The sequence below is a fragment of the Crocodylus porosus genome, unplaced genomic scaffold, assembly GCF_001723895.1.
Source record: "Crocodylus porosus isolate Cpor-Errol unplaced genomic scaffold, CroPor_comp1, whole genome shotgun sequence".
Taxonomy (NCBI): Eukaryota; Metazoa; Chordata; order Crocodylia; family Crocodylidae; genus Crocodylus; species Crocodylus porosus.
Genome location: NW_017728922.1, coordinates 4,691,488 through 4,703,596, shown reverse-complemented (window position 1 = coordinate 4,703,596; position 12,109 = coordinate 4,691,488). Strand labels below are relative to the sequence as shown.

The window sequence follows — 12,109 nt, the reverse complement described above, 5'->3', positions numbered from 1 at the left end:
TATTCTTGGTGGAAGACTACAGCTTAACTCTGGGCAAGTCATAAGTTCTGGCACCCCATTTCCACATCTATAAAACTGAGCTAAATATCCTTATCTATATTCACATGGGGAATCCAGTTACAGAAATGCTGCCTTGCAGAGGTACAATTGCAAGGTTTTCTATAGATGTTAAATGATTTAGTGTTTATCAAGAGCCAACAGCAAGCTGAGTGCTTGAAATAAAAAACAAAACAGCAACAAACCTCATTGTCATTGCAAGAACTTAGGGATGCGATCCACTGCAAGGCTCAGCAGAAAGAGTAACATTTGCTTTCATATCCAGGTTGGATAGTTACATTTGTGTAACTGGCTTATACATCTTTGCACAGTTCTAAGGCATTTTTTGTCCCTAGTTGCTCAATGGGCTTTTTTTTTTTTTTAAACTGGCAGGGCATGCTATCAACTATTCTCCACCTTCCAGGTAAGGGATGGATGACGGATAGTTATTGAATGCATAATTTTCAAGGTTGCAAGCTACACCATTACAATCCTGTGGAATGTCTGGCTAGGTCTGCAGCTGATTTGGTAATCTGAGCCCTCTGGACTTCATTAGTACTTAAGAGGCAAGAATTCTCGTGGGTAATATTTTTTATTGAACCAACTCATAGACCAGTGTTCGGGTATCACAGTAGCTTTCCTCGAGCCTCAGTACACTTCCTCTTTAATGCTAAAGCTAAGAGTTTATAAAAACAAGAAGAGGCCCAACTAATCATGCAGGTTCTCTCCTTTGCACAAATTCATCATTCTGTAGAACAGGGGTCGACAACCCTTGACATGTGCCAGAACATGGCACACGAGGCCATTTTCCTGGCCACACCACTGCTGGCCACAGAGTCCAGGGTGCTTACAGAAGGCAGCTGGGAGACATCTCTGATCCCACCTCCTCCTCTCCCATTTAGTGGAGACAGGGACCCTCACTAGCAGTGCCTGCAGGGTGGCTGGGGGCAGGGTTGGGGGGTGGCCCAGGGTCAGGTCAGGCTGCAGACTCCCCCAGCTGCAGAGACCATGGAGCTGGCTACTTCCACATCTGCTGCCCCCGGGGTCAGGGGCCATGCTGTGAAGCCACCCGCATCTCTGCCCAGGCCAAAAAGCAAAAGGAAGCAGCACAGATGGCCGGGAATCCCATGGGAAGGGTCAGGCGCTGCCGAGCCAGGCAGAACAAGCCCTGCCACGAGTGGCCACTGAAGCGCTCACCTGACGCAACTCCACTGTCACTGTGGAGTGACACACAGGTCCCCCCACCTGCCCCTGAAGACCATGTCCCATGGCAAGCACCTGCCTCCCCCCTACCCCCCATATGCACAGAACCTAGACTGCATGCTGCTGCGCTCCCCACTGCCCGCTGGGATCCACCAGCCATGCTCACCCCCCAGAACTGCTCACCCAGGTGTTGCATCACCACCGTACTGCTGCCACCTCACACCCTTTTATCCCAGATGCCTACCCCGGGGCGCTCTCAACACCCTCAGAGTGAAACCAGAAGCTGCCAGGAAAGCAGGATGCGGCCAGGAGATGGCCAGGAGGGAGGGGGCAGGTAGCAGCCACTCACCATCCTGCCCAGTCTATTGCAGCTTCCTGGTGGGCATTGGCTTCCTGCCTGGGAGTGCTATGCCTCTGGGAGCTCCAGAGGCAGCGTGTACCCACAGACCTGAGCCCCACGAGCAGCGGGTACTGAGAGAGGCACTGCTGCCACAGTGGCACCACCCTGCCAAGCAGGAACCCCCAGAGAAGACTCCTACAGCCATCCAGGATGCCCCAGCAGCTGCCAAGCTGCCGCTGCGGGCACCACAAGTCCCCTCCAGACCTTTTAAATCGACAGTATGGCAGGAACCAAGTGTGTGCACATCTCTCTCCCCTTCCTTAGGGGCTGCTTGTAGCAGGCAACCATGAGGCTGCAAGCACACCTTGGGGAGCACAGGGAAAGAAGCCGGGGCTGTACTACCACAACAAGGATTAGGCCCCTCAGCTTCACCACCATCCACCCCTGGCACGCCAACATCCTGTAAGTCCAAGATGCAGAGTTTTTTGGCACTCAGCCCAAAAACATTACCAACCCTTGCACTAGAAAGATTTTGCGTTTGAGACTTCACTCACCAAACCTGGAGAATGTTTCCCGCAGCTTGTCATCATCCATGTCATCTCCAAAATTTTTGATATAAACATTGGTAAATTCCATTGCTCTAGCCCCAAATTCAGCCTCACGCTCTTTGCGGGACTTAAAGTGACCAACAAAGCTGCAGAGAAGAAACAGAGGAACATGAACCCTCTTGTAATGATGACATACCTGCACTGGACAAGAGAGACAGGTATGTCCCCTGGGAATGAGGCTAGCAGAGTTCCTCCTAAAGGTAGCTTGATTGCCCATAGGTCCAGTCTGTGTGGCAGCTCAGCAACTTGAATAGACCCTCCTTGCATGTGTCCATCTCCTCGCAGAAGCTGGATATTGTTCCTGACCATTCGCATAGTGGCAGCACCCTGCGCTCCCTGCCCAACAGAGCTGACAGTCCAAGGGCCCAAACACTGCTGGGGAATCTCATTCTCAAATTGATCCTTGACAAATTACATCATTTGTTCTCTTCCCCAACTCAAAGTTTGGGCCCACTTGCCTTAACACCACTGCTGCAAAGCTGCAGTGGTGTTACTGCAGACTAATACCAGAGACTGAGGGAGAGAAAGCTCACTAGGTGTCAGAATGGTATGGTGTGTCCAAGGAGGAGAGGAACAGCTCAGGACAGGACAAGTCTACACCCTACCCCCTCCATTGCCTCTACCCCAATTTTCTTCAGAATTTCAGGCAGTCAGGTCCACTGAGGAACCATGGAGTGATACATAATAGGACACACTCAGCTCATGCCTGTACCAGGCTCCCTTTGTGTTGCAACCTTGCAAGGATCATCCGTATAACTGTAATCCCCAACAATGACACATCAGCATCAACTACTTAAATGATACTCATTTTGGAGGGTATAGCATATGTAAGAGCTGACAGCTGCTGAGGGAGAGAATGAAAGAAAGAAAAGAGGGGTGGGGCGGAGGGAATAAGAGGATGGGAAACACATAAAAGGGAAGAAATAGCCTGAACAGGAAGCAGTCTCCCATTAAAATGCTGACTGTGCACTGAAGGAGTCAGGCTAAGCAGGCATTTAGCTAGCACATAAAGGCTAGGCAGAGAGGGCTACCAAAGCATCACCCAAGGAAGCCCTTCCCCCACTTACACCTTGCGGTCATTGAGCAGCATCCCGTTCATGGTTTCAATGGCTCGATTTGCTGCCTCGTGAGTCTCAAAGTGAACAAAGCCGTAACCACGGGATCCATTCTCATCACAAACCACCTACCAACCAAGCACAAAAAGCAGAGCCAGATGCTCAAGAGCCCTACATAAGCAAGTATCCTCCCATCCCTTACCCTAGGCAGAATTCCCCCCAAAGCCCACCCCAACTTCACCCTCAGGGAACATCGACCCCATTGGTATCTTGTTTTACCCAAGCAATAGTATCTAGACTTGCAGGCTCATGACATGCTACCCAGTGGGGTGGTGGGAGTCTGGGTCACAGGCTCAGCTTCTGGGCAGCATTGAGTTCCATTAATTCAGCAGGTAACAACAAAAAGGAAATACGACTAGAAGTGATACAAACAGAATTCAGACTTCAGCCTGTTAACTATTCCTGGCAACTAGTCCCAGGCAAGTCTATGATAAATCCCATTCTTGCACCAAGTAAAAAAGTTCCTACCTTGCAAGAAAGGATATTCCCAAAGGCTGAAAATGTGTCATATAAGGCTTTGTTGTCAATGGAGTCATCCAGATTCTTGATAAAGACATTCCCAACCCCCGATTTCCTGAGACCCGGGTCTCGCTGGGACCACATGATTCGAATCGGGCGACCTTTGATGACTTCAAAATTCATGGTGTCCAAGGCTCGCTCAGCTGGCAGGAGACATGCACATTTGATTACAAAACAGGCAGAGGGAACTGCAACACAACCCTGGCCCCTTCTTTGAAAGGACACCAGCTGTTTGAGTGATCAGATGGTTACAAGAAGTAGAGAGGTTTTATTTCCAAGCCTCACCATTGAGAGGGGGAAAAATATGAAATAAAGACCGGAGATGCAGCCTAAGTTACTTTGCAAACCAGATCCCAAGACAGCAGAGGCTGTGGAGGAAATTAAGTCCTCTTGTAGCACCTTATGGAGAGACTGTCAGGCAAAGGGCTCAGTTCATGTAACTGCCTACAGTGATCCCTTAGTCCACTGTGGAAAATGAAGCACCTGAGAGTCCCCATTGGCCAAGGCATACTGAATGAGAATGACCGATTCCTCAATGAGCCCACCCAGGGCATGTGGGCAGCAGATCACAGCTCTGCCCCAGCTCTGGACCATGCTGTCTCCACTGCAAGATCCCAGTCTGAAGCAGCTCCTTGCCTTGCCAGCACTGGTGGGGCCAGTCTCCATGGAAACCCTGGCCCTACGCTGTCATGGCTTCACAACTCCTGGGGTCTCCATGGAAACTGGATGCAGTGATGTGGGCAGGGGCTGCTGGGAAATAGAGTCTGCTGCGGGCCCAATCCGGTCCGCGGGCCGGACCTCGTCCACCCCCGAGATAGCGAATGGGATACAGATGCAGCACGGAATACAGGTACCTCATGGGAGCGGGCCGCAGGAAGACCAGGAGACACCACCCGAGCGAGACAGGTGATAAATGCAAGGAGTGCCCAGGTAAGAAACAGGGGTCCAGACAGTCTCCCAAATCGGAGGATGGCACACGAAGCTAGGATAGGCTTTTAAGGCCTTGATACCAATGCTCATAGCATAGGGAACAAACAAGAGAAACTCGCCCTCAGAATAGCCCATTCAAACCCAGACATAACAGGGCTTACAGAAACGTGGTGGGATTCATCCCACGACTGGGCAGTTAGCATTAGGGACTATAGGCTTTACAGGCAGGATAGAGAAGGCAGGAAAGGTGGGGGTGTGGTGCTCTGTGTCAAGGAGCAATACACATCCTCTGCCAGCAAAATGGGGTCGGAGGAGGGGCAAGCGGAAGTGCTCTGGGTCAAGATACATGGGGGCCGTGGGGAGAGGGATTTAACGGTGGGGGTCTACTACAGACCCCCCAACCAAGGGGAGGAGCTGGACTGGGAATTTTTGGGCCAGCTTGCAGAGGCACTTAAGGCAAGGGATGTAGTTGTCATGGGTGATTTAAATTACCCGGACATCTGCTGGGAGGAACAGTCAGCCAGGTCGGACCGTTCCAGGAGGTTCCTGGCTGAGATACAGGACCTCTACTTAACTCAGGAGGTGCACAGTCCCACCAGGGGAATGCCCTGTTGGACTTAGTCCTGGCCACAGGCGACGACCTGGTAAGGGGCCTCCAGGTCCTTGACCACCTGGGCAATAGCAATCATCGCTTGCTGGAATTCACCGTTCAGCACAGGGTGTCAAGGGCCAGCAGCAAGGCGGTAGCCCTAGACTTCAAGAGGGCCAACTTCAACAGGTTGAGGAGACTAGTGGGAGAGGCACTGGGGTTCTCGAGAGCAGGGGAACTCAGTGTCCAGGATGAGTGGTTGTTCCTTAAGGAAACGATACTCGGGGTCCAAGGGGTGACCATCCCAACAAGAAGCAAAGGGGCAAGGGGGCAGGAGTGCCCGTAAGCCCCACTGGCTCACCAACGGCATCCGGGAATGCCTGACTGCCAAAAAGGCAGTGTACAACCGGTGGAAGGGGGGTGCTATCTCCAAAGAGGAGTATACCTCCTCTGCTCGGACCTGTAGGGGGGCTGTCAGGAAAGCTAAGGTGCACATAGAGCTAGGACTTGCGTCCAAATTCAAAGATAACAAAAAGTCCTTTTTCAAATATATATGGAGGAAGGCGGCGGCACCGGGAAATGTGGGGCCCCTGCAAGATATGCTGGGCAATCTGGTGGTTGCGCCAGAGGAGAAAGCAGACCTCTTTAACCAATTCTTCACCTCCGTTTTCTTGGGCAGGGACCGGGACTTGCCCACCATGATGCAAGATGGACTCGAAGGGAACACCTCCAGACCTCAGGTTGGGGAAGACTGGGTTAGAGAGCTTCTGGAGGGGGCTGGATGTGTTCAAATCAGCAAGTTCAGGTGCTCTCCATGCCAGAGTGTTGAGGGAGCTAGCAGAGGTTATTGCAGGGCCCTTGGCACAACTTTACGAGCGCTCGCGGTGCTTGGGCCAGGTGCCAGATGATTGGAAGGTAGCCAGCGTGGTCCCCTTCTCTAAAAAAGGGAGGAGGGAGGACCCAGGCAACTATAGGCCCATCAGTCTTACCTCAATCCTAGGGAAACGCTTTGAGAAGATCATCATGGAGCACATCTGTGATGGGCTGGCTTCAGGGATGATGCTCAAGGGCAACCAGCACAGTTTCATTAGGGGCAGGTCATGTCAGACCAACATGATTGCCTTTTATGATCAGGTCACAAAAGCATTGGATGCAGGTGTCGCCATGGACATAGTCTTTCTGGACCTCAGCAAGGCCTTTGACACCGTCTCCCATGCCATCCTCATTAAAAAACTAGGCAACTGTGGCATTGATGCCTACACAGTCAGATGGATCGCAGATTGGCTGAAGGGTCATACTCAGAGGGTGGTCGTGGATGGGTCATATTCAACCTGGGGGGAAGTGGGCAGTGGAGTCCCCCAGGGCTCGGTCCTTGGGCCCACGCTGTTCAATTTCTTTATCAGCGATTAGGACAACAGGGTGAAAAGCAACCTGTTTAAATTCGCTGATGATACCAAGATTTGGGGTGAGGTGAGCATGCTAGCAGGGAGGGAAAGATTGCAGCAAGACCTGGATAGGTTACAGGGGTGGGCTAGCAAAAACAGGATGGCTTTCAATACTGACAAGTGCAGGGTGCTGCACTTGGGCAGCAGTAACCAGAAGCACACTCATAAGATGGGAAACTCCCTTCTTGAGAGCACGGAGGCAGAAAGGGATCTTGGAGTCATTACTGACTCCCAAGATGAACATGGACCAACAATGCGAGGTCACGTTTGGCAGGGCTAACCGCACCTAGTCATGCATCCACAGGTGCATCTCAAGCAGGGCCAAGGAGGTGATTCTCCCCCTTTACACAATGCTGGTCAGGCCGCAGCTGGAGTACTACGTCCAGTTCTGTGCGCTCCATTTCAGGAGGGATGTGAACAACATGGAAAGGGTCCAGAGGAGGGCCACCTGCATGATCCGGGGACAGCAGGGCAGACCCTGCAATGAGAGACTGCGGGACCTGAACCTGTTCAGCCTCCGCAAGAGAAGGCTGAGGGGGACCTGGTGGCTGTCTATAAACTCACTAGGGGGGACCAGAAGGGTTTGGGAGAGACCTTGTTTCCCCTAGCGCACCCTGGCATGACAAGGAACACAAATTATTAGAGAATAGATTTAGATTAGACATCCGCAAGAACTACTTCACGGTTAGGGCGGCTAGGATCTGGAACCAACTTCCAAGGGAAGTGGTGCTGGCTCCTACCCTGGGGGTCTTTAAGAGGAGGCTTGATGCCTACGTGGCTGGAGTCATTTGACCCCAGTTTTTCTCCTGCTCCGGGGGGGGGGGCCTCAGACTTGAAGGTCCCTTCTGACCAGACTTCTATGATTCTATGTGCCAGAGCTTTGAGGAAGATTGTTGTCGTACACAGGTGAGAAAGTCAGTTAGCAAATTAAAAGCACAGGGGCTAACGATATACCCTAATTTATACAGGGACGGAGATGTGATTAGATGCTCAATCCTACCAGTGGTTACTAAAGAAGAACCCTAAGCAAGACTATAGTAGATATGAAGAAAACCCCAGTTTTAAGCCAGTACTACTTTCTAAATGCTCCTAGCATTTATACACCCCATTTAAGCAGATCCCCAAACCACCACCAGCTATACACAAAAAAAAGTTCCAGGGAGGTTAACTTTTATCAAACTTACCATCTGCAGGCTGCTGAAAATTTATGTAGGCATAGCCCAGCGATCGGCGTGTGGCAACATCCCGACAAACTCTGATGGACATTATCGGCCCAGCAGGCGAGAACTTCTCATATAACATGGCTTCTGTCACATCTGGATGTAGATCTCCCACATAAAGAGAGGCTAATGGATATCCCGGGCCACTAGCATTCATGGTCAACCACAAAGCTTAACTTTAAAGTGAAGCAAGACCCAGTTACACACTGCAGCGCAGAAAATACCTTTTGTGCTAAGATAATACAGCATGAATCATATGAAGCAACCAAGAAAAATGTGATCCCAAACCTTCCTGTTGCCCATGAAGTTGTATAGTGTAGCAAACAGAAATCATAAATTCTTACCAGTGGCATTTGGATTATTTGTACCTCTGGTACATCACAAGCCTCATATGCACACCTCATAGATCACAAGCTGAAACTAATCAATTTCATTCAAACAGCAAACTCTGAATTGTTTATTGCACACTGATATCTTAAATAAACCCCTAGTCCATGGAAATTATGCAGACAATAGGACACTCAGATGAGGTGTGACTCACTATTTTCAATTTACATGCACTAGTTAAGAGAACCAATTGGAATTTCATTCCCTGGTAAACAAACAGCCCTATCCCGCTGAAGGATTTTAATCCCTCACGTGATTCACCATACCCTTGCTCTTCAGAGAGAAAGGCAAATCCAAGGACAATGGAGGGTATTTTGCTGCAAGATAAATCCCCTACAAGGAAATCACCACTCTTAGGATGATATCCCAACCTCCAATATCCTTAATATCAATCTGTTGCAAGTTAGCAACATTCAAAGTTGTTACTGCCCCAGTTAAATAGGCCATCAGGGATCCAGTCATTTTGTCATGGGCGGAGAAGGACACAGGATGGAGATCTGCAGTGCAGAAGTTTGAGATGAGCAACCTCGTGAGAGAATGCTAAAGGGCTGGGCAGGAGTAGGGTTAAGTAGCGGGGCTCAGTCAAAATGTTGGCTGCTTCACCCAAGGACACAAAGATTCTGGCAAATGTCACACTCCCCACTTCTGCAAGATGGAGATGATTATGATAACACTTCTCTACCTGAGAGGGCCCACCAATGAAGATGCTAGAAAAGCATGCTACTTTCACCACATTTGAGCAATCCGATGATAAATCAGCCCTTCATATCTAAGGATTAATCTACAGACCCTACCATGTACTATTCAAACAGCAGCAGCAAAGGAAATGAGGGCCATCAGGGAGAACAAGGAAAACTGACTTAAACAAACACTGCAGGGAAGAACTGGTAGTAATTGTTACTGTGGGACCATGATGCCAGTGGAGATCATCAGCTGCAAACATAATTTCATTTCCAATATGCCACATCTACATTAACCACAAAACACCAGAACCTGAGGTTTCAAAAGTAAGCCTAGCACTAATCCTAGCAGGTCCTTCTTGGTAGCAGGCCTGGCCCCTGGCATTCACTCCTGAGAAAAGTACTAGTGTAGCCACTTCCAGAATTAACTGCAAAAGGCAGCACTTCCAAACCAGTTAAATCCTAGTTTCTTATCTGGCTGCTAAGACTTGGGGTAAAAGGAGGAGAGATGTTTGGTCCCCCTTGCTAACGTGACTTCTATATCTTCTCATAGCACCAAGAAGCCCCAGTCACTGGCCAGGACCTCACTGTGGCAGGTGCTGTACAAATAAAGAACAAAAAGGGTCTCTGCTGCACAATCCAGGTTTTAATTTTAAAATCTCATTTTAAATCTTACAAAGCCACCAGATAAAACAGTGACGGTTCCAAATCGGAGCTCAAAATAAACCAATACACAGTACAGCAGGTGGCTGATATTCTTTAAATGTTTTCTAAAATACACATACCAGCTTGGAGTCAGAGCCCAATGCTGAACTTGGTGGGGGGAGGGGGGTTCCAAACTACTTCCATCTCCTTGGCTGAGATCCTAACTTCTCAACTGACTGAGACACATTTCCCCAAGGGTCCTATACAAATACTCCCAGCCCCACAACTGAAGGCTCAGGAACAAGCCACATCCTGCAGGCAAAGGGTGAACTGCTGTTTTGGGATTGAAGGAAGGGGGATAATGGAGAGGACAGAGAGACTGCATTACAGAAGCCTAATAAATGGAACTCTCATTCATAAACTTGACCAAACACTACACAACTGAAGTCGCCCAAAGGGTATTTAAAAAAAACCCAAAACAATCTTTAAATTCTGCCAACAGCCCATACTGAGGCCGTTGGCAGAGGTTTCTTTTTGTAGAAAACTGAAAACTTAATGGAAATGCAATCACTAAAAATACTACATTGGGAGGGGCCTAGAAAGTCAGAGAGAAGAATCAGACAAGCAAAAGTTCTGGATTCATACTAGCTCTAGTCTCCAGCTATAGTCCAACCCTTGGCTGCTACAGATATCTGGACTTCTCTCAGACTTGACCTATCCACTGACGCATCACAAGCCTCCTGTCCTTTTTCTCAAGTCAAGTCAGCCTACAAGAAGCAAGTTGTAAATATAAATCTAACAGGGAGGACAAAGGGTTGTCTCCAACATTTCTCTAGTTTCTTTGATGTAGGAATCTCAACGCGCTCAACAGAAGCACAAATTAATCTCACGGCCCTCCTCTCTAGCATCGTTGCCTGCTGGGGAATGGGAAAGGATTCGCCCACAGCCACAGTCTGACTCACTGGCAGAGCTGGAAACACAACCAGGAAGTCCCAGTTCCCAGCGCACTGGGCTACATTCCCTCGCCCAGGGAGGAACGCCTAGAATAAGTCACTCTCTCCATGGAGATTATAGTCCGAAGTAGCGAGTCAGGCAGGGAAGAATTCAAAACCTCATTAACAACTTCAGAGTATTTCCAGCAGCATAAGGAATTGGGCAGAGCACAGCAGAGAGGAAAGGTAGCGTGTGGCAGTAAGAGCCTAACCCCTCCTTCCAGGGAGCTAGGATAAGCTGGTCATCTCCGCAGGTCGTTCCACATCTGTTGCAGGACCCAGGCTTGCACACCCGGCTCGCACACACTGTACTCTCAACATCTGGTTCTCCCATTAATCACTCTGGCACTACTGCAGAAGACTTGCATTGCAGTCGCACGGCTTCCCAGCATGGGTAGCCAAGACTATATATAGTTAGACAACCGCATTTTGAGGTCAGGCATTTCTACCACCTGCAGGCACGCTCAGGCATCGTGCACTTTGATAGACGGCCCCATTTCCTTCAGCACATCCCTTTTTTCGAGGGAGGCTGCGGCAGCTTTTCACAGCTGTTTCCCATTTGCAGAAAAATCTACGTCCCCATTTCAGTCCGTGAACGCCTCCCAAACTACCTGCTTCAGTATTTCAAGCCAGGACAAGCCTTATGAAGGATTGTTTTCAAGAGGTCTTAGGATCCGAGTGAACCTCACTCGGCCCCTGCGATGCGCGCCCACCCCCAGGCTTGGCAGAGCTGCCCGCGCGCACTCAACCCGCCCCCCAAGGAGCTGCCCCCGCGGTGGCCAACCTGGGGCACGGTGGCACTGGCAGCCTGGGGAGGGAGCGGGGAGGGAGCACGAGACAACAGGAAGCAGCAGCGGGGACGGGCAGCCGAAGAGCCGCACCACGCCGACTGGGAGGGCTGCCAGAAGCCCCGCCCCTTCCTGGGGCGGAGCCATCCCCGGAATCCTCACGCACTCACGCGCAGCCGCAGCTCCGGCCCGGGCGGCCGCGGACCCCGCCCCTTCCCCTCCCGCCCTCGCCGTAGCAGTAGGGCCGGCGGGAGCGCCGCTCCGCGCACCGACTTCGAGGGGGTAGAAATTCGCGAGGGCGCCTCTGCCCTACAGGCGGGGGGAGCAGCAGGGATAGAGGTTAAAAAACAAAACCCACAAAGGCGGGTAGGAAAATAGAGCGGGTCGTGGGCAGAGCAGAGCAGGGCTGGTTAGAGGGGAGCCGGTGCTTGCAGCCCCCTCGGTTGAGTGCATCTGCTTCAGATGACTTGGTGTAAATGGTGTACATGACAAGTGTATGAAAGGAGTGTGTGGCACGCTCCCCAGTAGTCTGACTCAGGTGCCCATTAGTGTGCAATAAACCCTAGTTTGCTAAACCCACGTGTTGGTTTTATGTCACTCCCGTGCCTGTAC

The 12,109-nt window shown here is 50.5% G+C and overlaps 1 protein-coding gene across 5 annotated transcripts in view; it reads right to left on the bottom strand.

Annotated features, from left to right (window-relative positions):
- PABPC1L (poly(A) binding protein cytoplasmic 1 like) overlaps positions 1–11,700 on the bottom strand; it is a 30,367-nt gene extending 18,667 nt beyond the window's left edge. For 2 of the 5 annotated variants that reach the window (XM_019539630.1, XM_019539631.1), the window contains exons 1-4: positions 7,970–11,307; positions 3,771–3,964; positions 3,255–3,370; positions 2,134–2,273 (exon numbers count right to left, since the gene is read on the bottom strand). In XM_019539630.1, the coding sequence (XP_019395175.1) occupies positions 2,134–2,273; positions 3,255–3,370; positions 3,771–3,964; positions 7,970–8,162 (643 nt within the window). In that variant the 5' untranslated portion in view covers positions 8,163–11,307. Of the gene's footprint in view, positions 1–2,133; positions 2,274–3,254; positions 3,371–3,770; positions 3,965–7,969; positions 11,308–11,493; positions 11,521–11,667 lie in introns of those variants that run through there. The other 3 variants (XM_019539627.1, XM_019539628.1, XM_019539629.1) reach the window with 3 other exon arrangements.
- Positions 11,701–12,109: the final 409 nt, after the last annotated feature.